At 48.8% G+C, this 26649-nt stretch overlaps 1 protein-coding gene and 1 pseudogene across 1 annotated transcript in view; one reads left to right on the top strand and one right to left on the bottom strand.

Moving 5' to 3' along the window:
- Rhcg (Rh family C glycoprotein) overlaps window positions 1-8918 on the bottom strand; it is a 23499-nt gene extending 14581 nt beyond the window's left edge. The window contains exon 1 of the mRNA XM_040729882.1: window positions 8646-8918. Within this exon, the coding sequence (XP_040585816.1) occupies window positions 8646-8832 (187 nt within the window). The 5' untranslated portion in view covers window positions 8833-8918. The remainder of the gene's footprint in view (window positions 1-8645) is intronic.
- Window positions 8831-26649, top strand: LOC121134165 (annotated as a pseudogene).

Here is a 26649-nt window from a genome sequence, read left to right as displayed (position 1 = left end):
ATTGGACACAGAACGAGGAGTCTATTGTTCAAAGGGGTTGAGACGGAGGCAGGGTATAATGACACATGCCTGTTAGCCCAGCGCTGGAGAGACTGGGGCAGGAAGATTGCAAATTTGAGGCCAGCTTGTGCTTCCCAGGAAGACCTTGTCTCAAAAACAAAACAATAGTGGTTAAGCTGTATTCTTGAAAATTATCCAAGTCATGGAAAACAAAGAAACGAGTTGTTGTTTTTTTTAATGTTCCAGATTGAAAGATATGCCAGTTATACTTGATAAATATGTCTGCACTGGATTTGGCGGAGATTATGGGGAAGAGCTTAAAAAGGGTTATCAGATTAGCTGAAAGAATTAGGTATTGATGGTGGATTAAGGTGCCTCACCCATGCAGAGGTATGAAGTTGCATACTGGAAGCGAACACTCCTGTTCCCTAGGAAATACGCTGGAGTGTGCCAGGGAGGTAGACTATGAGCAATGTAACCAAGCCTCCAAGTGACTCATGGTGTGTGTGTGTGTGTGTGTATGTGCATGTGCGCGAACATGAGTGTGTGTGTGAATGTATGCTGAATGTGTGTACCATGAGTGTGTGGATGTGAACATAAGCTGTGTATGTGAGTGTGTGTAAGTGAATATGCTGTGTGAGTGTGTGAATGTATGTCATGTGGGTGTGTGAGTGTGAATGCATGCTGTGTGTGTATGAGAGTGTGTGTGGTGTGTGTGTGGTGTGTGTGTGGTTTGTGGTGTGTGTGGTGTGTGTGTATGAGTGTGTATGTATGAGTGTGTGTGTGGTGTGGGGTGTGTGTATGAGAGAGTGTGTATGTATGAGTGTGTGTGGTGTGTGTATGTGAGTGTGTGTGTAAGTGAATATGCTGTGTGAGTGTGTGAATGTATGTCATGTGGGTGTGTGAGTGTGAATGCATGCTGTGTGTGTATGAGAGTGTGTGTGTATGTGTGTGTGGTGTGTGGTATGTATGGTGTGCGTGTGTGTATGAGAGTGTGTGTGTGTATGAGTGTGTGTGTGGTGTGTGTGTGTGAGTGTGTGTGGTGTGTGGTGTGTGTGTGTGTGTAGCTGAAGAAAGCAATGCCTGCCCCTGAGTTAAAATGTATGCAGCATACTATGTCTCTATGTTGTCTCTATTTTAGCAGTTTCTATACATTTGAATTTATCTCAAAAAAAAAGTTGAAAAGGAGAAAGAAAAGGCAGCTTCAGGGGCCCACAGGCCACCTGTATTCTTTACAGTGTCCCCATTTCTACCCTCCCTTCTGTGTGCCAGCTGCGCTGTCCTCCCTGGGGTCCTCAGTCCCACTGCAGGCCCTTGGTGTTCCCTGTACTGAGGGTCTTTGGTGTTCCCTGTACTGAGGGTCTTTGGTGTTCCCTGTACTGAGGGTCTTTGGTGTTCCCTGTACTGAGGGTCTTTGGTGTTCCCTGTACTGAGGGTCTTTGGTGTTCCCTGTACTGAGGGTCTTTGGTGTTCCCTGCACTGAGGGTCTTTGGTGTTCCCTGTACTGAGGGTCTTTGGTGTTCCCTGTACTGAGGGTCTTTGGTGTTCCCTGTACTGCAGGGCCCTTGCAAACTGTCAGCAAACTCCCTGCATGACTCAGAATAATGCCTCCTCACTGAGAAGCCTTCTGGTCACATATTTTTTGTTTTTGGTTTTTGTTTTGTTTTTTAAACAAAGTCTCAGTATGTGGCTGTCCTGGATGTCCTGTAACTCACTCTGTAGACCAAGCTGGCCTCCAACTTTCAGAGATCCACCTGCTTCTGCCTCCCGAGTGCCAGGATTATAAAGGTGTGTGCCACTACACACAGCTGTGACCACCTACTTCAAGGCAGACTGTCCCCTCATGGGACCCTCACTTCCTTTCCAGTCCCATTAGGAAGTGAAGTTGTATGTTTACCTGTCTGTCTAATCTACTAGACCATACAGCTCCAGGAAGATGGGCTGTGCCTGTGCTGGCCACCAGGAAGTTCTTAACACCTAAGAGAAGGCCAAGTCCATGATACTCTCAAGAGTACAGCATGTTGGCTGCTCTTCCAGGGGACCAGGATTCAACTCCCAGAACCCAAATAATGTCTCGTATCATTATGTGTCATCTGTGACTCCAGTTCCAAGAGATCTAACACCCTTTGGCTGCTGCAGGCACTATCCATGCAAGTGGTGCATAGACATACACGAGTCTTACACACACACACACACACACACACACACCACACACCACACACACACACACTATTGTGTTTGTATTTAAGAAAGATGACAGCCTCACCACCTTTGTTCTGTAGCCAGCTGGGCACAGTCAAGGAGCGATGGGGGTGATTTTACAGTATGGCAGGCCTGTGGCCCCTCTCCTTCTAATGCATAGGGCTGATGAGCCCTGGAGCCCCTGTAGTCTGGCAAGGAAGTGATGAACAACGTCTTTGTCACTGCAGCCTTGACCTTTACCTCTCCTATCTGTCCCTCTCTGTCTCCCACCCCACCCTGCCCCAGGTTTCCCCGAGGCCAAGTCCAGGGGCACAGGTCTCTTGGCCAGCGGACACTGAACAAGAGAAACAGGCCTCCCTGCTCATCAGAAGCACAAATGGATACAGGGAAACTGACGTTGTGCACCTCAGGATGGTGCTCTGAGCCCCCTTCAGGGCTCCTTGCTTATTCAGCTCTGCTGGGATCGTCAGAGCAAACACACACTGGCTGGGATTTCTAAATGCATGGACATTTCCTGTATTATCACGTCCCATGCCTTATCAAGTTACCAGCCTTTGTGGAGAGCATGGAGCCAATGTTATGGGGTTGTTCTGGGAGAGCTGGTGAGTGACAGACCAGAAGAGCTCTGCAAAGGACAGAGAGGTGGCATGTTCAATGACAGTCCCTCCCAAGCAGGGAACGGAGCTCGCCGGCACAAAGCCGGGCTGTTGACAAACTTACAGCCATGGGAGTGAATAGGCAGCTGTTGGAGGTTAAGCGCTGGGTGTGGTCCTGGCTGTGGGGAGCCTAAGACAGCCAACCACATAGGAGGCGGGATCTGAAGCCTGCGAGAACCAACCGTCACCTACTAGCATGCAGACCCTCAAACCAGCCAACGTGGGAATCAAGAGAGACAGACCAAGTCTGCACACTAGTGTGCCTTAGGGCTAGAGGACAGCAAGGGAACATCGGTGAAGCCCCCAAGAGGAAATGTCCTGCCAGGAAGCAGGGGTTTTTCAAGAAGGGGGTGTGTGTCCAGATCCCAGTGGCACAGAGCAGCCATGCAAGCAGAGAGGAACAGAAGGGCACCAGGGCACACTCTGAAACTGCCCTGGGTCTTCCTGTGTCCCAGCAGCAGGCACAAGGAGTACTGGATCTTCCTGTCCATCCACCCCACCCGTATCCTCTCCTCCGGGTCCCTTGGGTGCCCTGTCCCTCTCCGTCCCTCCCTAGAGATGTAGCTTTCCCTTGGGCACATTCCTTTCCTCCTTTTCTTCTAATCTGGCCCTGAGCTAGTACTGAAACCTTCTGTTCACCAAACCCTAACCCTCAGGTTTGGCGCTAACTTTAGAGATCCAAGCGGTAACCATGTGGAAATTTGGTCTGTGTGCCTTCATCAAAGGCATGTCCTCTATGGCCCTACAGACGTGGGGGGGGGGCTTCAAGTGAGGGAACCCCATCAAAGCCCTGGCACAGGGCGTCGGTCTGTCATATATGCAGGCGTTTCTCTTTTTCTCTGTGCAGGCGAGCTTGCTGCTGGCAAGGAGAAGTTGGCCCCCTTCTCTCAAATCCAAGGTCTAATGAGCAGCACATCAGCACACTAGTGGCCAACCATGCGAACTTCCACCAGAGGGCGCCACCACATAGCAGTTTCCACTCTCCCACTCCCGGGCCGCCGTGATCCTCTGGAACTCTTCAGCCGTCCCCGGTCAGCCAAAGGTCCTAATAGTTTACCACCCCAGCCAGTGGCTGAAGGCCCCAGGGTCATGACACTGAGGGTGGTGCCTGGACCTCCTCATCTATTTCCTAGAGGCCAGCCCAGCCTCGCTTGTTTTGTGGGATGCCGATGACGCCGGCGACGACGATGGCAGCGATGGTGGTGACTGTGCGGAAGTGCTAAGGTCAGAAGACAACTTTTGGGAGTAGGTTCTTTCCTCCTGTCACGGCTTAGAGGTCAGACTCACGTTCCCAGGCCTGTGCCACAAGCACTTTTCCCTACCCCTTGCCTGGGACACCAGCGCTACACGGTGTCCCGATGGGGACGGCAGAGCCACAGGCAACCCCAGAGAGCAGGTGGGTTGCGGCAGTAGAGGGGTTCGGCTTCGTCCCTTCATTCCCATGCCGCTGTCCGGCTGGCATTGGGTACCCTGAAGAGAACAATCGCCCTGCCCAACAACAGCCAAGCAGCACGCAGCAGCAGCGGAGAGGAGCACAAAGGAACGCAAAGCCTGTGATAGTCTAGCGAGCACCAGGGACCGATTTCTCAGCCACATCTGTAGACAGACGCTGGGCCTCCATTTAAACATCACCGAGTGTTCGCTCCCTTCTGGAGCCCATGGCCGTGTTTACTAGGAAACAATGCCCCAAGAGCCTTGAATCCTCTTAGACACTGCACTTTACAGCATGGCGCCTCTCTACGGAGGGGTAGTCTGAGGCTCAAGGTTAGGTCACCAGTCGAGGGATCTGACCCAGGTGCCTCACGGAAAGGCAAGTCACCCGGCTATGCTGCCTCCTACTCTGGTTAAACGGGTGCTGATGGATAGAAACCGAGTCTGGGGTACAGTTCTTAGAGGACCAGGCAAGCCAGGAGACTCTGACCTCAGGAGACAGGCCCTCACTTGTGGGAAATCTGGCATCTTCTACCTCAGGCCCTTTCCTTCATTTCTTGACCTCTTTCGGTGTCTCCAGAAAGCTTCTGGGGTCAGGACCTGGTGGCCCTCCTAGGCCCAGCTTCTGCAGCCACAGCCCATGGTCACTGAGGCTGCTACACCAGCCAGGAGGAGGCCCCGAGTTCAGCAGCTGACATGACACTTCAGATCCCCAGCTAGCTCTGCATCTGTTGTCCGGGAGGGGCTGGGGATGCTGATGCTGATTTCAGTCCTGGCACTGACCTTTCCAGAAACCAGAGATGAGCAGCAGGCGCCACTAATCCCTGGAGTAGGAATGAGGACCCCACAGCACCATTCAGGGTGCTTGAGAACCAGAAGATCCACAGGAGCCTTGCCTTGACCCACACCTTGGGAATTGCCTGGTCATTTAGGAACCAGGGCCTGGAGACCCACCTGGCCGGGAACCATCATGCTCCTTATCTGGTGACCTGTGTGAGACATGTCTGCTCTATAGGTTTAGTTCTCTTCTTTGTGAAATGGGGGTGGGTAGCAACACCCTTGAGGAATGATAGCGGTGATCAAGGAGAGATCGCACGCTTGGCTGGAGCAGCTTCTGCCACCACAGCACTTCCTGTACCTGCCAAGGAACACTGAGTTACCTCACACTTCCTGCTTCTGTGCAAGCGCTCCCCCATAGCTCTTGGAGTTAGAGACAAGGGCAACTAGGGGGCATCCTTGTGGCTAGGGTTCCCTTCTCCCTCAGCATTCTCCCCTTCTCTCTGAGGCCTTCTCTTAGGCCATTCGGAAGCTCTCTCCCCTCTTCCCAGGCTTCCTCTCAGAGGTCCCTCCATTGCCCTGCTCCCTCCTCAGAGACCAGTGCTTCCCATTGTCAGAGATGGACTGTCTGCTCAGAGCCCCACTGGCCTTGGGTGTTATGGGATGTTCCAATAAATCTAGGAGTCCCCGAGGACCAGAGGATATACAACTGGCTTGTCCAGCGTGACCACGAATCCTGACTCACTGGGATAGTCAGGGTTTGTGTCTTGCTCCCAGCTCACCGCTGCCAGTACCCCTGGGTGACCCTCTAGATACGTGCTGATGGAGAGATGGGAGTAGACAGGTGGCTGGGTGGAGAGGGACAGTATCGGAGTTGGGGAGTCTGAGACTGGATCCCTTCTTAGTCTGTAGCTTCCACTGTGGGGTCTTGACGGCCTGTACTGCCAGACCAAGATAAAAGAGCTACAAACTCCCACGAAAGGGAAGCCTTGGCCTTACACTTTTCTACGGGGCTGGCTCAGATGTGAGCAAGACAGCTAGAGACGGCCGGGAGTAAGTCAAGGATGAATCCTCAGCTTCCCCATTTGCCTGCCAAATCCCCACACAGAAGAGGAAGGTCTGGAAACGTGGAGAGTAGATTTGCACTGCAGCTCCAGATGTATGTAACGGAAGCTACAGCTGTCAAGACCTCTTTGCAGCACCCAGCCCCGCAGGGGCCCCTTGGCTTCCAGCATAGGGAGTGCCCCGCTGCTGAGAATGCGAGCTGCTGAGGGAACAGAGGTCCACACAGGCAGCTGTTGGAGGAAAGCTTCAGGGTCCCTTGGAAAACCAATGGTCCACGACCACATGAACACCGACTGTTAGAAGAGTTGTCATTGGCTGCCGGCAGACAGAGTGGAAACTCAGGAAGCGTGAGGGCATTAACAGAGTCCTGGGCTGGCAGTCCAAGGTCAGGCTGCCTGCAGCGACCTCGGGCTAGTTCTTTACGCTCTCTGAGACACTGAAAGTCCTCAGGTGCCTGTGTTTAGTGCTCTTGTGGGGTTAAGCACCCCAGTACTTTACACTGCTTCGCACCCCCGTGTGCAGTGGCTCCCATCATCCCTGGTCGGCAGAGAAGGAAGTTGGGTTTCTTTATGACTGACATCTGCCTGAGAGCACCCCCTCCAAAGTATTAGAGCCATGATAAAAAAAAAGAGAGATGGCTGTCATTCCGGGGCATATTCTTTGTCATTGTCATCTTGTGTGTGTGTGTGTGTGTGTGTGTGTGTGTGTGGTGTGTGTGTGGTGTGTGTGTGTGTGTGTGTGTGTGTGTGTGGTGTGTGTGTGTGTGTGTGTGTGTGTGATGTGGTGTGTATTAGTGTGGTGTGTGTGATATGTGATGTGATGTGTGTGTGTGAGTGTGTGTGTGTATTATAGTGTATGTGATTGTTAGTGTGTGTGTGGTGTGATGTGTGTGTGTGTGTGTGTGAGTGTGTGTGTGTGTGTATGAGTGTGTGTGTGTGTGGTGAATATTATATATTGATATATATATAGTATTATATTATTATGATGATTATAGTAGTGTGTGTGTGTGTGTGTGTGTGTGTGTGTGTGATAATATATTAATAATAATAATAATAATAATAATAATATTAATAATAATAATAATAATAATAATAATATTAATATTAATAATAATAATAATAATAATAATAATAATTATATATGTAATTATATTATTAATATTATATATAAGTGTATATAATATTATTATTATTATTAATAGTATTATTAATAATTAATGTATATATATATTAATATTATTATTAATATGTATATATATTATTATTATTATTAATATTAATAATTATTAATATTAATAATAAGTATTATATATATGAATATGTATATATATATATATATATAATAATTATTATATAATTAATATATTAATAATTATTATGTATTATTAATATGTATTAATATAATATTATATTATTATTAATATTAATGTATATTAATAATAATGTATTAATATTAATATTAATAATATTAATAATAATAATATTAATGTATTAATATATATGTATTAATATATTATTAGTATTAATAATTAATATTATATGTGTGATGATATGTATTATTATGTATATAATAATGTATAATGATATATAATAATATTATTATTATGTAATATTAGTCTATGTGTGTATATATTATGTATGTATATATGTAGTATGTATGTATGTAATATGTAATGTGTATGTGTGTAATGTGTGTGTGTAGGGTGCTTTACCTTCATGATTGCCTGGTGCCCGAGGAAAGTGGAAGAAGCCATTAGATTCCCTGGAACTGGAGTTACAGATGGTTGTGAGCCACCACGTACGACGTGCTGGCAATCCAAGCCTCGACCTCTGGAAAAGCCTCCAATGTTCTTAATTGTTGCCACCTCCCCAGCTGTGTTCTTAACCATAGCGACACAGAAAACCCCAGGGCGGGGAGGGTGGCCAGTGGCCTTTTCTCCAGACCCAGAGAGGTGTATGTTGTGACCACCTGGCCCAACACTACTGTGGTCCCACACACCTGTCTCCACAACGAAAGTGGAGAGCATGCTGCCATGCTTGTGATTGCAGACATGGGACCTGCTCCCTATTTGAAGCATATGGGAGCCAGGACACCCACTGGTTGGGTGATGGAGATTGGACTCTGGCTTCTGAGGACCAAGCAGGACAGGGATATAGGAGGCACCTGATGGCTGGGGGAGATGGAAGTTAAACAAACAAAAAACAAATAAGAACCAAACCAACTAAAGGACAATAACAAAGACAGCCCACCTCTCCCAGGTGAGTGCCCCTACCAAACTTTCACAGCAAGTGTGAGCATGTCTGACCATTTCTCCAGTGACTAGCTGAGGTAGGAGAGTACCCTGGTGCAGAGCCTACACTGGGGCCAGCTGGGGACTTTGGGGCAGTATCGCCCCTCCATGTCCATCCTGTTTCAGAGCCAGAGGCAGACCTAATGCGGAGAGCAGTCGGGCGGCCCAGCGGTAACCACCTGAAGACTCTTCAGGTGAGCCTGCCGGCCGTAGGACTTACTTACTGGGATAGCGATAGTAAAAGTCGTTCTCAATGTCGCTGGAGATGTTCTTGTGCTTCTTCTCCAACCACCAGCGGGCATCCGCCTGGATGTCGTAGCGCACGAACACGCCGAAGAGAACCACCATCGCCACCTGCAGGACCAGGCAGATGACTGGCAGCCGCCACCGGAGGTTGGTGTTCCTGGCCATGCTCTGCACTGCCGGCTGCACCCACGCCGGGCTCCGAGACTGGGGCGACACTTATAGGACCCGGTCACTGGGCGGGGCGGACGCGGAACAGCTGAACCTGGTGCCGCCCACGCGCCCCGGGCGCTACCCAACCGGCAAGAGGCCCGCGGGGCTGTCCCGAGCCCAGCGCCCCTGGAAGCTCCGGGTGATGGGAGCAAGGGCAGAAGCAAGAGAGTAGAACGCCCCAACTTCTGTGCGTCCTGTGGATGCCTGGCCTTTTCTCCCTTGTGTGGGTGAATACAGCGGGAAGATGATCTCCACCGCTCATCCAGATCAGAACGAAGAATTCCCAGACTGGAATTGCTTACCCACATCACCACTCTGATCTTTCCTTTCTTTCTTTCTTTCTTTCTTTCTTTCTTTCTTTCTTTCTTTCTTTCTTTCTTTCTTTCTTTCTTTCTTTCTTTCTTTCTTTCTTTTTTTGTTTTTTTGTTTTTTGGGGCAGGGATTCTCTGTATTGTTTTGGAGCCTATCCTGGAACTCACTCTGTAGATAAGGCTGGCCTGGAACTCACAGAGATCCGCCTGCCTCTGCCTCCCCAGTGCTGGGATTAAAGGCGTGTGCCACCAACACCGGGCTCTCTCTTTCTTTCTTTCTTTCTTTCTTTCTTTCTTTCTTTCTTTCTTTCTTTCTTTCTTTCTTTCTTTTTCATTTTCAAGGCAGGTTCTCTGTGTAGCTCTGGCTGTCCTGTAACTTGCTCTGTAGACCATGCTGCCTTCAGAACTCAGAGACCAGCCTGCCACTGCCTCCCAAGTGCTTGGATTAAAAGTTGCCACAGCCCAGCCACCCACTCCTCTGTAATCAAGGCTGTTTTCGAACACTTGGCAATCCTCCTGCCTCAGCCTTTCAGACGGTGAGATTGCCAACCTGAAACACTGCCACTGACCATCGTTTTCTTTTTCACAAAAATTTAAAGAGGATGCATGAATGAAATGCAAAGGAAATATGAGAAACTTTCATAAACCACAGAAGTTTGGAGGCAGGTACAGAAAAGCATAAGGAAGAAAATGGAAACCACTAGTTTTCTGCCATCCGAAGCAAGGCTGGAATTTTGGTGTGTCTGTGAGCTTGTTAGAGAGGACACGGACTCAAGAAAGACAGTTTCACTCTGTAACAGTCATATGCAGCTTTGTTTCTCACCAGTTCATAAATAAACATCTCTCTGACTTTATATCCATATCTATATCTATATCTATATCTATATATCTATATATCTATATGATAGCGCCGAATCCTAACCACTGGACTACCATATATATATCTATATGCATGAGACCGGGCTTCTCTGTGTAGCCCTGGTTAACTTGGAATTCACCATGTTGGCCTTGAGCTTATAGTGAATCTCTTGACTCTGCCTCCTAAGTGCTAAAATTACAGGCATTCTGCTACCAAACCTGGTTTTTTGCTGTTGTTATTTTTTGTTTCAGTTTTGTTTTGTTTCATTGTTTTTTGTTTGGTTGGTTGTTTGGTTTTGGTTTTTTGAGATAGGGTTTCTCTGTGTAGCTTTGGAGTCTGTCCTGGAATTCACTCTGTAGACCAGGCTGGTCTCGAAGTCACAGAGATCCAACTGCCTCTGCCTCCTGAGTCCCAGGATTAAAGTCCTGCTTTGGTTCTGTTTGTGGTTGTTCGCTTATCTTTTTTTGTTTGGTTGGGGGCTTTTTGTTTCGTTTTGAGACAGCATCTTCACTCAGTAGCCAAGGCTGGCTTCCTGCCTGAGACTCCCCAAGCACTGGAATTATGAGTCTGAGCAACCCACTCACTTTACAACATCCTTTTCATTTCATTTATTTTTAATTGAACAATGCTTAGGGCTGAAGAGATGGCCCAGTGACTAAGAACATGCACTGCTTTTACAAGGGACTGAAGTTCTGTTCCCAGTGTGCACACTGGTGCCTCAGAGCTGCCTGTAACTCCTGCTCCAGGAGGACGGGTGCCTCTGGCCTCTGCAGGCACCTGCACTCATGCGCGCACACACACACACACTTCCTCCTACACATAGTAAAAAGTAATAAAAGTAAGTATTAAAAATTAACACCTCTTTATTACATTTTATTTACTCTTATGCCTGTGTTGTGGTATGTTCATGTGAAGGCCAGAGGACAACTTGTGGAAGTTGGCTCTTTCCGCCATGCAGGTCTGAGGATCTAACTCAAGCCTTCAGGCCTGATGTCAGGATATTTACAAGCTGAGCCATCTGCCAGGCCCAGCATCCTTTTTAAAAGCAGGGTAATGCCATGCTTGATCAAGACAATTCCCATCGTTGGATACTAAAGCTGGAATCGTAGACACTTAGTGGCATGAACATACAGGTACACAGGTCTTTGCATGTGTCTATGAATTCCTAGAGGCAAGATGATTTTCATACCTCACTAGATCTCCCCTAGGAAGTCCCCACCACACAAATCATACACTCCACATGCCAGGGGCAAGTCCTTTCACGACTTCCATCAGCACCGGATTTACAGCCCTTTTTGCTCCTAACATGTGAGATTGAGCACTGGTCAGTGTGTTGGGAACTCCAGGGGCTCCGCTATGCCAGCATGGGGTACCAAGGTCCTCAGCGGACATTGTCCTATGTGAAAACAGCCAGACACCACAGAAGCCTCGCCAGCAAAAGGGAGCATTTAGTAAGAGTCTATTGTGTAGCTTTAAACTTGCACCAATTCACAAAGTGGCTATTGTAGTCACATGTTGGAAGTGAAAACTGAGCTCTCAGGCAGGCTAAAGGCCTAACTGGAGATTCAAACCCCTGGCCATCTTATTTCAAAGGCTGAGACCCTCCATGGCCAGAGGAAGGAAGAGGCTTGATGTCAGGTCAGCACATCCTCACTAGGGATGACATCTAAGCGCATGGCAATGGAGAGCAGCAGAGCCAAGAGAAGACTGCGGCCAGCGTGTGGCCAGATCCTCGGACCTCTAGGCTCCGCAGAACAGCCGCTGATGGGAGAGACTGGGAAGGACGGTTTCTGAGAACAGATCTGGCAGGGATATGTGAGAGGTCTGTTCAGCAGGATGACCATCTTGACGTTAGAGAAGGAAGCCGAGGTGTCACACTCGTGCTAAGGACTGTGTGTCACAGGCTGAGCTGCACCTCTAACAGAGTCCCCTAGCGTCCCTGTGGGCCTGTGCATACTAGGCATGGACTCTAGCCCTGAGTTACACTCCTGACCCCACTTTCTTATTCCAAGAAGCTACTGGGCTGGTTATGGGGGTTCACACCAGCACTCAAGAGACAGAGGCAGGTGGATCTCTATGAGATTGAGGCCAGCCTGGTCTACATAGCAAGTTCCAGGCCCACCTGTTCTGGTAAGACCCTGTCTCAAGACACATACTTCCTCCCTTTCTTTTTTGGCAGTACTGGGGATTCAGGTTAGGGCCTCGTGCATGCAAGGCTGCAGCTACAATGCACACTTCAACTTGTTAAGCACGTGGGTGTCCCTGAGCAAGGTGTACGTCCCCACATCTCTACTGATCTGTCAAATGAGAACAATAATACCTGGGTTTTGAAGACGCAAAGCCCATCCACCAGTGTGGAATGGTGGGAAGACCGTAGAACTTACATTTTGACCTTGTGTCTGCTTCCCCTTGCTGGGTGATCTCTAGAAAATTCTTAGTCCCTGTGGGCTTGAAGACTCAATGCGTGTGAATGGGCATCTCAAAGGCCGTTTGTGGGGGCAAAAGGCCCTTGCTCAAGGGAAGCCATCCAGTTCACAGTCCCTGCCCCTGTTTCCCCTACTCGCCTGAAGTCTTCACCCTCAACCACGGAATGGCTTCACTCAACTCTGTGGACCACACCCTACGTAGTGTTGGCAGTCTCTGCTTCTGATTCCTTAACCTCTCCTCCAGCGTTCTACTATGGATTGAATGTTCCTACCAAAGTTCGTGTTGACCTTTAGTCCCCACTATGAAGCGTCAATCCACGAGACCAGGGGTTGCCTCTCGGAGGGGTGCTAGGTCGGGAGGACTCTGAGTTAGTGGGTTCATGGCGATCTGAAGTGGCTGTTATGAGAGCCGCCTTGACTGTCCCTTGGGTGAGCTCATTTCTCACTGTGTGGTCCCGCATACTACTTGTAGATTGCCCACCAGCAAGAAAGCCTTCGCCTGGTGGGCTCCCTGGACCTTGGACTTCCAGACTCCAAAACTGTGACCTGAATAAACCTCTTGTGTTTTTAAATTGCCCTGCTTATGGTGTTCAGTGATAGTCACAGGAAATGGGCCTACAGAACCCCTCCTCTTCCTACAGCCCCCCTTCTCCTTACCACACTCAGTATCCTCCTAGTCACACCATTGATGGCGCCTGTGTCGCCTGTGCTCCCTCAAAGGCACCCTCCCTCTGTGCCCTGCACAGCCGTCAAGGTGAGGCCGTGAACGCCAGCTGCTGACATTAGTTCTGAAGGCTTGAAGGCCCAGTCTCTGCAGGCCTGAGGTTGAGGGTAGGTAGGGCAGGGACTTTTAGAATGAGACGGGGCGGTGTCGTGGAGTCATGGGCCGAATCGTCCCATATAGATGATGGCCCTGGAGAGATGGCTTATCAGTAAAGCGTACTTGCTGCTCTTGCTTGGACCCAGGCTTGATTCTCAGCACACAACAACCCACAACTCCAGTTCTAGGTATCCGACGCCCTCTTCTGGTGTGTGTGGGCACTGCATGTGTGGCATCTGTGCACAGGCATCATGCATGCAGGCAAGACACAAGCATAAAAAGAAAAATAAGGCGCAGGCGTGGCAGCCAATGGGAGCGTGTCTGTGCGGCAAGAAGACAGCAGGGACGCAGCATGAGGAGCAGGGGTAGTGCCGAGCCTCACTGAGACCGGCGCCACGGCCCTTCACAATCCGCAGTGTATTTTTGGCGATTTCAGCACTGCTGAATTCAATCAGTTTTTTGTGACTCCCTGCTCTTCAGTTGAGCTCCCTCCATACAGTGGGACTCTGTGCGGCATACAGACTGAAGATGCAGGACAAGAACATCAGAGGATCGAGTCACCAAACTAAGTGACAGTTTGCCGAGAACCCCCTACCTACAGTGTTTCAAGCACCTTGACTCCTCGGGCACCTGAGTTTATTCTTGGTTGTACAGCTTCCAGAAAGACCAGCACCCAGGCGCAGGCATGGCCCTGGAAAACAGCTCTAACATAGAGGCAGAAGCCTTGGAGAATGATGGTGGTCTTGGTCAAAGGGAGCGTAAAAGAAGACCCCCCCCCCCCCCGGTACTACAGTTACCTAAAAGATGGCGGTGATGAGGGTGTTTCCCCAGCTGCCCTGGTCAACGGCCATGCTTCCTTCAGTCACACCCAGGACTTGTGACAGCCCTCAGAATCCCATGGACTTCATCAGCGACCCTGTGCCTGACAGTCCTTTCCCCAGAACACTAGGTGGTGATGCCAGGACTGCAGGGCTGCTCAAGGCTGCGGTGGAACTGACTTTGAGCAACCCTGCCTCCCTGCGGACAGCCTTCTAAGGACAGCTGTGGCACAGCCCCACGTTGGCACCGATACTACCGAGAATCTTGCAGTTGCTAATGGAAAACTACTTGAATCCTTGGGCGAGGGCACTGCTGCTAATGGGGTAGAGTTGCACACTGAGGAGGGCACAGACTTGGACCCTGCAAAGCCTGAGAACCAGTCACCTCCTGCCGACAATGTGCTGTCTGCATCTGGGGCCATTCCCATTAGCCAGCCTGCAAAGTCCTGGGCTAGCCTCTTTCATGATTCTAAGCCCTCTTCCTCCTCGCCTATGGCATATGTGGAAACTAAGCCTGTGTCATGTCCCTCCCTACCTCCCACCCCCGAATCCCTGGCCTCTGAAAAGCAGGTGGAAATCAAAGAAGGGATTGTTCCAGTTTCAGAGGATCCCGTAGCCATAAAGATCGCAGGTACAGTTACAGACAGGGCGAGTGGAGATGGGCTCAGGTCTTGGGGACGCACTGTGTAGTGTATTGGTAACCACAGCGTGGTAGCTGACCTGTGTAGCAGGCAGTAAGGACGTGTATACATTAATATTATCCAGCTGTAAAACAGTATTACATATAAGAAAGATTGAAGGAAAGGGTGCCATGCCTTTATGTAAGTGGAAAGATTTCATGTTTTTACGAATTCTTTCTTACTGACAAATTCCATTTGCATTTCTCAGTGCTGTAGTGTTGGAATGTGTGACAAATGTGTCGTGTTGTAACTAGGGTGTACTTCGGGTGTGATGGCCCTCCTCGGTTGGTCCTCAATTTGTACGCTTTTTCTATATCAGTATAGAAAAGGGCGTTAAAAAAAATAAGGCAGCCCCCCTCCCTTCCCTTAGTGACTTTCGGCTGAGTGATAGATTTTATTCAGCACGATAGCACCAAGGCAGGAAGTCTTGACGCAGGAGGGGGATGCTGAGGTGTAAAAGCAGGTCTGCAGTGCCAGCTCTGGAGATTGCTGCAGTGCCCGTGCCCTCGGAGCGCTCAGGGTCCCGGAAGAAAGTAAGGCGTAAGGCATATCCTCTTGACGGATGGGGGTGACAAGAAGTCTGGCTTTTTTTTCTTTTTCTTTTTTTTTTTTTTTTTTTTTTGGTTTTTACGAGACAGGGTTTCTCTGTATTGTTTGGAGGCTGTCGGTCCAGCCTGGCCTCGAACTCACAGAGATCCGCCTGCCTCTGCCTCCTGAGTGCTGGGATTAAAGGCGTGTGCCACCACAGCCCGGCAAGTCTGGCTTTTAAATATCACAATTATGGCTGTCTGTGGAAACACACCTGTAATTCCAGCGCTCAGGAGGCTGAGGCAGGGGGAGTGGCCAGCCTGTCTTCAGTAGCAAAATCCTGTCTCAAAAAAAAAAAAAGCCAAAACAAAAATGAGATCATTTATTCGCTGTGTGAGATATATTATTCTGAGTATCCTTAGTGTTCTGAGTGTCTTCAAATGAGAAAACTGATAGATTTTTTTTATTTTTATTGTTTTGGGCCTAATATTATAGCCCAGGCTGGGTTTGAACTTGCTGTTTACCCCAGGCTGTCTTCAAAGTGCCTCTTCTGTCTCCACCTCCCGAGTGCTGGGATCACCAGATGTGCTCCTGGACTCCACTGGGGTAATTTATTTTTAATTTTTAATTCTGATGTGTGTGGGTGTTTTTGCCTTCCTGTGTGTCTAGGCACCACTTGTGTATTTGTGCCAGCGGATGCCAGAAAGGTGAATGCTGGGACTTGAACCTAGGTCCTTTGGACGAGTAGCCAGTGCTAATAATCGCTGAGCCATCTCTCCAGCCCTTTGGGATCATAGTTTAAAGAAAAGTGATTTTCTTCTTTCCTTTTTATTTTAATTTAAAAAAAACTATAAAAGATTTACTGATTTTATTTTATGTGTGTTTTGCCCGCGTGTGCGTCATGCGTGGGTGCTGGGAATTGAACCCATGTCTTCTACAAGAACAAGTGCACTTAATCCTGGAGCCATCTCTCCGACTCATCTTTCTTTCCAGTTTCACTTTGTAGCACAAAGCTTTCCACAGATCCTAAGGTTTCCTTGCCAGTCTCACAAGTGCTGGGACTCTAGCTGCCCTGCCTGTTTCCCTTATGATACATTGGCTATGCTCCTCCTAGAATGCATTTGTTGCAGGACTGGGGAGCACTTGTTATGTGAGCATGAAGATCTGAGTTTGAATTTCCAGCATCCATGTAAAAAAGCCAGATATGGCCCGTGTACTGTAGTGACCAGTCCCCCATTTTAGCAGCCATGACAGGCTACCATGTGCTTGCATGACCTTGCAGCTCCTGTCCTGGTCACTAAGGTCAGATGCCCTCCTCGTGGCAAGGAACCAATCAGAAGTTAGCTGGTGTGGCTGTGCTTTACAGCTCTGGGTGTGCTTTACGGACAGTGCACAACAGTGACCTGCAGAGCATAGCAACCGCCCTGGGAGGGCCTATGGGCCATAACAACCAGTTGACCAATCAACACAGGGCGGGTCACCCAAACCTGGAAGCACACCAATCCTGAGACTGTTTCATGCCCCTAGACACTCCCCTTAAGCTGCCCTTTAAGGTCCCTGCCTCGAGGTTGCTTGGGGGTCTTTCTTCAGCCTTCCGCCATGGTGGCGGGGTGAAGGGCCCAACCTAATGGGGTTAGCTTGTTAAACATCTACAATAAAAGACGCTTTGCTTTTGCATTGAAATGGGCCTCTTGGTGATTTTGGTTCAGAATTTGGGCACAACCGTACCTGTAACTCTACCATTGAGGGTCAAGAGGCAAGTAGATTCTGGGGCTTTCTGACTAGCAATCTAGTGTATCTAGCAGGTAGAACTCTTTGACTTCTAGGCCAGCCAGGGCAAATCTTTACACCAAAGACTTCCAATTCTAATCAGAGGTCTGAGGGGTGGAGGGACAGTCATGCTTCCATTTAAGCCACTCTAAATGCATATTGCCTTGGGGGAGTTGTTTTTGGTTTTTTGAGACAGGGTTTCTGTGTATAACCCTGGTGTCCTGGAACACTCTCTGTAGACCAGGCTGGCCTCAAACTCAGATCCTTCTGCCTCTGCCTCCTGAGTGCTGGGATTAAGATCACAGGGTGTGGAGGCTGGGATCTTAACCTTAAGAGATTCAACTGGAATCAGTTTTACAGCTGCTCATTTCTTTTGAATTGGAACTTATTGTATATAGTCAAAAATGTTCAAATTCTGGTTTTGGAAAATACAAATTGTTTCCCTTTTTGAATGATAAAATTTGTTTTCTCAATAAAAAGAAAAATAATCTAAAATTACTTTTTTAAAAAGACAGAGATTATGTCTTTTTTTTTTTTAATGAGTTGGGGGAGTGAATGCTGTGGAGGTCACAAGATGGCATCGGATCCCCTGGAGCTAGAGTTACCAACATAGGTGCTGGGAACTGAACTCAGGTCCTCTGGAAGAACAGGAAACACTCTGAAAACCTGAACCATTTCTCCAGTGCCCCTCACTTCCAGAAGCGATGAATTATGTCAAGTCTCCCTCTTCAGCATGGGGTAGTGACAAAGTAAGACCTGGGAGTGCCTCAGAAGGCCTGGGGAGGAAGGAGTGACAGTCTCTCATCACCTACTGTGAGTCAGGCTCCACACTGTGCCCCAGGGGACAGCAGGGAATGGAAGGGGACAAAATGCCTGTCCTTGGAGCCAGGGACAGTGGGCGAGGCTGGCAATACACAAACACAATAGGTGGGTAGGGCAACCTCATCTATCTGTGTTGTCCCTTTCTGCATTCAGCTGGGATTTAATGAGGGGATAAGAAGACAGTTCTGTGGTTAAGAACACGGTTTACTCTCCCAGAAGGATCAGGTAGCTCACAACTGCCTGTAACTCCAGCACCAGGGGATCTGACCCCTCTGGTCTCCATAGGTACACACACACACACACACACACACACACACACACACACACACACACACACACACACACACACTTAAAAACAAAATAAATTTTAAAAATAATGAAATTTTCCAGAAGGAAACAATTCATAGGTGTTTAAATGACTTTTATTACAGTGCATTGTTATACTTGTTCCATTTTATTGTTAGTCATTATTGTTCGTTCCTTACTGTGGTCAACTAATAAATTAAGCTTTATCACACATATAGATATGTGGACACCATAATTGTTAGGAAAGGTGATATAAATGGAGTTTGGCTTGTGATTTCAGACATCAGATAACTATGGAACACGAAGCAGGGAGTAAATGGGGGGCAGTGGTTGCTCAGAGAAGGGGAAGGGCAGGGGAGAGAAGGCTGAGTATACTGTGAAGGTATTACCTCGTTCCCCCCACCCCACCCCCAGCTCAGCTGCCAGTGTCCAGTGTCACCCGCAGCATTTTGAGGCTATCACCCTTCTTCAAACATCCCAACAGCTGTCCCTTGCCTTGTCTACATGTTTGGTGGGCCAAACTCCCAGTTTCTGCCTCCAGTAGCCAATAGTTCTAATACCCCTGGGAGAAAAAAATGGCCACTGTCCCAGAAGCCTAGGAAAAAATGTCATCTCCTAGGACATTCTCCCTCCAGTTAACATAACACCAGGCCTGTAAGCTGCCATCTTGGGTGAGACCAGGCTTTCTAGAGTATCTGGCTTCATGGTGCTGGAGTCAGAGAACATTAAAATGCGAAGTTTCTTGCCACTGGCACTGTCTCTACTTTCTCCTACCACAATCTCTATAACGTTCTTTATCTGCTTCTTCTTGTGTTATTTCCCCAGACATGGACATTTATATGCACTTTTTTTTTCTGTCGAGGGTCTGTGCCCAGCTCTAGAATGTCAGGTCTGAGATGACAGGAACCCAGAAGAGAACCTCGCTCCATTCCATGCCACATCTGGTAGCACACCCCTGTGAAGGCAGGAGGACTGGGAACCCCGTGTCATCCTTGCCTGAGGATGCTGACTTTAAGACCAGCCTGGAGTACATGAGACTGAGGAGAGAGTTGAGGGTACCGGGAAGGTGGCTCTGTGTGTGAGACATTTGCCATGCAAGCATGGGAGGGTCCCCAGTGCACACACACAAAGCCAGGAGCAATGGTGTGCACCCGTCACACGTAATCCCAGCGCTGGGGAGGAAAGACAGGAGGCTGTCGGGGCTTGCTGGCCAGGCTGGCCTTGCCAAAAGTCAGTCAACGTCAAGCTCAGTGAGAGGCTGCCTCATAAAACAAGATGAAGAGCAATTGCAGAAGACACTTGATAGTGACCTCTTGCCTACGCATGTGCACTCACATATATATGTATACATGCATATAGCACATGAGAGAAGGAGAAAGAAAAAAGGGGAGGAGAGAGCTTGAAGGGGGAAAGGGAGAGAATCTAACGCTAGGTAGTTGCTAATGGATGGTTTTTCCGAGTGAACAAATGAATGAATCCTTTCAATTTGCTTGCTTGAGAAACCACTGCATACACAGCTCAGGACTAGGCCTACGGATGGCGGCCCTCCCCACACCAAAGAGGAAGCACAGCTTTGTCCCAGGGGTCAAAGCAGACAAGCCTTGCTCCTTCCGTTACAGGGAGCTTGGTGAGCACTTGGGTGTTCAGGGTGAGCTTCACGGAAGAGGTGAACTTCGATGTGGGGTTTTCAGGGCAGGCGGTAAGACTCCTGCGTTTTCTCATCTCACACGCCTTTGTCAGGTGATTCCAGACCTCCTTCCTCCCCACAGCCTTCTCCAATCTAGGACATCTACTGACCGCCTGCAGGTGGAAGTCAGGGTTTGTCCTTAGGGACCTGGGTTCAAGGATCTACTGCTCAGGTCTGTTGGGTAGGCAGGACTTTACTGGAGGAACTTCCTCTGAAGGTGGGCATTCCTTGAGCAGTGGGGAGCTGTGGACTAGGATGGTTCTTTCCACAGCCAGGGAGGGGCAGGGTGGAGCTCCACAGGGGCACGGAGCGGAGAAGATGTGTTTACTGAGCAAAGTCGGTGCCACTGTGGCTGTGCTGGGGGAGGGGCACAGGACTGGTCACCCCTGTGGCTCTGTCCTCTTGGCAGATCATCGCCACCCTTGCATTTTTTTGTCTGGGATCTCGTAAAGCCTGATGTTGTGCAGGAGCAGTAGGCTGGGGGGTCGAGCATTCTCAGACTGGTCAACAGTCTCATAAGTCTCTGGCGCTTAGCACTGACTCAGAGCCAAAGTGCCACATCCTCCACTGGTGACCGCTGGCTGAACCACTCTCTACCGGTTCATACGACGAGAATGGCAGTGATAACACAGCTTACTCTGGCGCACTCGATGCCTTTAACTCTGCGTACTTGGTGAAGCAGAAGTCCTTAATATTCGCAGCTAGAAATAAATGGGAAAATCCTTTGCAACTCGAGACATGTCTTGGATATAATTAGGGGTGGCTTCTGTGGTAATGGATAGCAGAGATCCCCTTAGAAACTCCTGAAGAGTCATCAAAAGTAAGTGGGCCCAGGACAGCCAGCTCATGGCCTTAGGACCACATGGCAGGGAATTTTGGTCTTGCTCCCATCCCCTGAAGTCCCTTGAGTGACTGAGGGTGCCCCTTCCCCATACTTCCTGTCGAAATGTGGGTGACTTGTGCAGTGAAGACACAGGCCTCCAAAATGATCTCTTCTAATGGCTGTGTGGGCTCAAAGGTAAACGCACCAACCACAGGGCACTGGGTGTGACATGCTTGCCGACCACTGCTCCAAGGAAAACAGCTTGGCCTCTGTGCCCATCCTGCCAAAGTGTGTGCCCTAAATGCCATTATGAAGAAGACTGGAGAACACCTGGCCTGGATTCTTAACAACACTGTAGGTATGGGTTGGATGTATAGCTCTCTTGGTGGTATGTAATTGTAAGAAAGTCCACAAAAGCCCGGATAAAGGGAAGTCAGGTATTTATTTGGGAATCACTCATGGATAACAAAATAATTTGGAGAACCCCTGCTGAGGTCTTCTGCCCAGAGCGCTGGAAGCTGTGACCCAATCCCCACCACCACCCAGGAGAGAGAGCTCGCTTTCCAAGTCAGCATGTAGCGCCTGAGACTCCGCCCTGAAGGGGCTTGTGCCTCAAAGACTATTGGCTGAATGAGTTCCCACAACAGTAGTATGGTCAGTTAGCACGCTTGAAGCCCTTGAATGGGTCCCCAGTAGCACACAAACCAAGCATACTGTCACAGGTCTACAATCCCAGCACTTGGGAGATGGGGAAAGAGGATCAGAAGTTCAAGGTTATCCTTGGCTACATTGCAAGATAATGAGAGCCTGGGCTACATGAGACCCGTCTCAAAAACAAAACAAAACCAAAAACCATGAACAAACTAAAGACGTCATGGCTGGCCAAAAAGGGAGAGGAACCACTTGGGGTTAAACAAAAAGTACATAAAATATCGGTTAAGGCTTGACGGGTCCTGAATCAGAACAGAGGACTAGGGTTGCTGAGATAGGTCGGCTCAGCAGGTAAAGGCAGTGGCCTCTAAGCACAGCGACTGGTTATCCCTTAAATACATATAGTGGAAGAAGAGCAAACTCCTGCAAGTTGTCCTCTGACTTCCATGGGTGCACTGTGACACATGTGCACACACACACACACACACACACACACACACACACAGAATACATAAATAAGTAAATGATGTGATTTAAAAATAATAATCACAACCCCAGAAGGGTACAAAAATGAAAAAATGGACAACTGGAGGGGAAAGAACAATGCTAGGTGACGGCATGTGAAGGTTCATGAGTGTCAATGTGTCACATACCCACATTAGCCAGAGGGCTATCCACCACATGTGTATAAACAGAAGGGATGGGTCTTGGCTTTGCAAAGAGCAAAGGGCGCTGGTGATGGGCGGGAGTGAAGATCAGAAACCATGCGCCTGAACTCGAAGCTGACTTACTGAAATAAAACCTGAAGCTCAGTGTGAAAATGGCGGCCCACGCCTTCAATCCCAGCACTTGGAAGGCACGGGCAGGTGGATCTCTGCAAGTTTGAGGTTAGCTTGGTCTACACAGAGGGTTCGAGGGCAGCCCAGGTCTACAGAGAGAATTTGTGCCTCAAAAATAAATAAATAAAAACTCCGAAAGGAAAAATGTCCAAGGGACCATGCCAAGGCACTAGGATCGGTCTGGGTAGAGGACCCTGAGGATTAAATGAGCACCGGACTGTCTCACTGTTCCTGTTCACATGCTTTCAGTGCCTGTATTGCCCAGTCAGACGTTACAAATATAATTACAAAATTTAAAAATAGTTCTTTTGGTTTTGAGAGGAAAAAAATCTGTCATACCTCCATGAGGCATTCTTTGAAGGGCCTTGCCGTTAGCACCTCAGGCCCGTATTCCACAGGGGGTGGAGGTGGGGGCTCATCTGTGACAGCAGGTTGTCTGGGGAGCACAGTAGTTTGCAAATACCCAGACTCGCCCTTTCTGGGCCCCTCAGAGACCTCAGCTCTTCTCTGGAGAGTCTCCCACGATGCACAGTCTCCACAGGAGGCCAACAGAACTTTTACAGGGCCCTCCTGGGGCCCCTTTGCTCTTCTTCAGCTTCCCTTTTTATGGGGTGCTGCCAGAAAGCTGGGCCCTTGGGTCATAGTCATTGCTAACCATCAGTGCCCCTCCATGGGCCTGTGCTGGATACCACAGTACATAAACTTTCTCCTGCATGGGGGACCTGCTGCCCAGCCTTCTGAAGCTCCTTGGTCCTGGCCCAGCTTCTATACTGGCCTTCCAGCCTCTGTTAATTCTGGGAACCCCAAAACCGCCCAACAGGGTGTCTCCACTGACCAGCACATTTTCCTAGCTTGTGCCCAGGAATCCTGACAGCTAAAAGCCTGACTTATGTTAAGACTTGGGGGATGTGACGAAGATGGCCTTAATAATTTCTCTGTCCCACACGCTAGCCAATGACAACTTTGTCACTCTCTCCAAAGAGATACACAGTTCAGGTCCACCACCAACCCCTTTTCAGTACTAGAGTTTGATCGTAGACCCTGTAAGAAATCTAACTAATGGAGACAGTCCTGGAGAGGCCCATGCAGGGGTCTGATTGACAGTCGCAGATGGAGCTGCGGACAATAGCCCGCCTTAGCCGCCAGTCACATGAGTGAGTCATGGTGTACACCCAGCCCAGTTAAGCCTGCAGGTGACGACAGCCACCATCTGACTGTAACTTCATGGAGATCCCTGGTGAGGATTGCCCTGGTTCCTCTTCAAGTTTCAGACCCTCAAAAGCGTGAGCAAAAGCGTGATTTCTCCAAGCAGCAGCTCTTTTTGAGACCAGGTTTCATGTAGCCCAGGTGACCCTCAAACTCACTGTGTAGCAAAGGGTCATGCTGGAGTCCTGACCCTCCCCCTTCCACCTCTTTTTTTTTTCATTTATCATTTATTTTGATAGTATTATATTGGAGGTGGGGCCTTCGACTTTGAGCAACCACCTTGCCTCAGCTAGGACTACAGGCATGCACCATCACAGCAGTTCTAATTTCATTTCTCAGCCTTGAATTAGGTCAGACATTGATGATTTTTTCCCTTCTACCTACTGTTTCCTGCCCTCCCCCTTTCTTTTTTTCTTTTAATTTTAATTTTAAATAGCTTGTTCTACATGTCAATCCCAGTTCCCTCTCCCTCCCCTCCTCCCGTAGCCCCCACCATCCCCCCCATCCTCCCACCCTATTGCCAATTCCTTCTGCATAGGGGATATCTAGGGTCTGTCATTTCACTCAGGGTAGGGTCCAGGCACTCCCCTAAGAGTCCAGGCAGAGAGAGCATCCCTCTTTGTGTTATGGACACACGATGTCTGTTAGTATTCGAGGAATAAACACTGATCCATTGCTCAGGACCCCATAGGTAGTCCAGATCAGGCACCATTGTGACCTCTAGTGATCTAAATGGATGACACCAATTGGCAAGCTAAGCAATAGTGTAGAGACCACCTCAAATGCCCATTCCTGATAGTGAACTTGATGTCTATAACCATCCTGGAGCCTTCATCCAGTGACTGATGGAAGCAGAGGCAAACACCCACAGTTAAATACTGAACAGAACCCAAGGAACCCAGCGACAGAGAGAGAGGAACGAAGAGCAAATTGGCAAAGAATGGGCTGGCAAAACCAGCAGAGACAGCTGATCCGAACAGGGGAGAGCTCTTGGACCCCAGACTGACAGCTGGGAGGCCAGCATGGGACCAATCCAGACCCCCTGAATGTGAGAGTCAATGAGGAGGCCTGGGATCTTTTTTTATTTTTTAAATTTTATTTGATGTTCATGTGTGTTTTGCCTGCATGTGTGTATGCCATGTGAGCTCCCTGTCAGAAGACGGCATTGGATTCCCTGGAACTGGAGTTACAGGCCATTGTGAGCTGCCGAGTGGGTGCTGGGGATTGAACCCAGGTCCTCAAGAAGAACAGACAGTGCTCTTAACCACAGAGCCATCTCTACAGCCTCATCTGCCTCCGCATCTAGAGTGCTGGGATTACAGGTAGGTTCCACCATGTCTGTTTATGCAGTGCTAGGAATTGAACTCAGGGCTTCAGATACACTAGGGAAACCTTCTACCAACCAAGCCACGGCTTCAGCCTTGGAGTCATTTATTCACAAACTGAAGATTCTTTAGCTTGTTTATCTTGCCCCACAGAAAACGGTCTATACTTAGCAGCCAGGAAGAGAACAGGATAAAAGACAAGGAAACTTAACATTTGTTGACTCCTATCACGGGCCTGAGCCTTTCTACCACCTCCTAAAGTCCTTTAGGGTCTGAGAATCAGAGACAATCACTCCTTTGTCAAAAGGAGTATCACTGGATGGTGGTGGCACACCCCTTTAATCCCAGCACTCAGGAGACAAAGGCAGGCGTATCTCTGAGACCAGCCTGGTCTACAAAGTAAATTCCAGGGCAGCCAGGACTGTTACACAGAGAAACACTGTCTCAAAAACCCAGAAAAAGAAAAAAACCAAAGAGACGGAGAGAGCATCAGACCAGGCATGATGGAGAACACCTTTAATCTCAGCACTGGGGAGGAAGAGACAAGTAGATCTGTGAGTTCAAGGCCAGCCTGACTGCATAGTGAGTCCCTTGTCAGAGAGAGAGAGAGAGAGAGAGAGAGAGAGAGAGAGAGAGAGAGAGAGAGAGAGAGAGAGAGAGAGAGAGAGAGAGAGAGAGAGAGAGAGAGAGAGAGAGAGAGAGAGAGAGAGAGAGAACTCTTAGTTCAGGAAGGATAAGTCTCCATTTAGTTGAGTGTCTATAAAGCTGATGTTCTCTGATATTCGGCTTGAGGCAACACTCCTAGGATCAGGACTGAAGGACTGGGGATTAGGAAGAAGTTCAAGGCCAGTTTGGCAGCTTGGCCTTGCTAGGATCAAGATCTTCAGAGCAGCTGTGTGATCACTTTAGAGGGCTCAGAGTATCCACATTGCTTCATCCTGTACATTAGTCCTGTGAACAGTGAAACAGGGAGTTTGGGGTGAAACTAAGCAATGAGTTTTCACAGAAACTTCCAGCAACAGAAATCTAGAGAAAGGAAGCCTCTGAGGGTTTCATGTTGGCAAATCAATTCCATTTAGTTCTCGAATGACCCTGTGAGGACTTGGGTTGAGTTCTCCAGAAAGTTAATCGTGAGACAGAGAAGTAAATGTCATAATGCCCTGGGGAATCTCTCCATGAGCCAGGCATTTGCAGTGAGATCCCTAATATGACAACCCTGATACCATCACCGTGTAGGCTATATAGAGAAAATCACTGAGGATTTAGTTATTTGTCACAAACTACACCCAGCTATGAAGTGCAAGCTGAAGAATGGTCTGACTAGAAGAGGGAAGGGGAGGAGAGGTGGGTGGACAGGCATCAGGTCCCACTTGGCCTGGAGCTCTGAGACAGACAGAAACCGGGAGACACAAATGCGCTGTGGCACAGATCTGTGGGACCGGGAGAGATCTGGCAGAATGTGGTGGGTTCCTAGAGGACAGTCAGTCAAAGGCTCATTACCCTGTGGGCTGAGTGGAACCCCCGCCCGGGATAGCCTCTCACTTCCAACCCACCTGTAATGGACAATCTGACCTAAGTCCCCGAGTTAGACATGAAGCCTCTGCCACCAGAGAGAATAATGGACATGTTTAAAGTCCCCCAGCTTGGCCAACAGAGCAAGGCAAGCTCTTCCAGTCATCTTCCTGCAGTCTAGGATGAACAAGAACGTCATGGGGACCCCTGGCCTGCAGCATCTAACCCAGACAGAGACGGGCAACTGTTAGTAATCACACTGAGGCAGGAGGTGCAAACAGGGCTGCCCCAGGCAAATGGGACGCCAGTCACTCTAGCATGACAGCTGACTGCCACCCTCTTGCCCTTTAGGAAACCTTCTGTATAGCCTTAAGGCGTATGAGACCTGA

The sequence above is a fragment of the Mesocricetus auratus genome, unplaced genomic scaffold (assembly GCF_017639785.1).
Source record: "Mesocricetus auratus isolate SY011 unplaced genomic scaffold, BCM_Maur_2.0 Super-Scaffold_4256, whole genome shotgun sequence".
Classification (NCBI taxonomy): Eukaryota; Metazoa; Chordata; class Mammalia; order Rodentia; family Cricetidae; genus Mesocricetus; species Mesocricetus auratus.
Note: the sequence above shows the minus strand (reverse complement) of the source record. Positions and strands in the feature narration are given on the sequence as shown.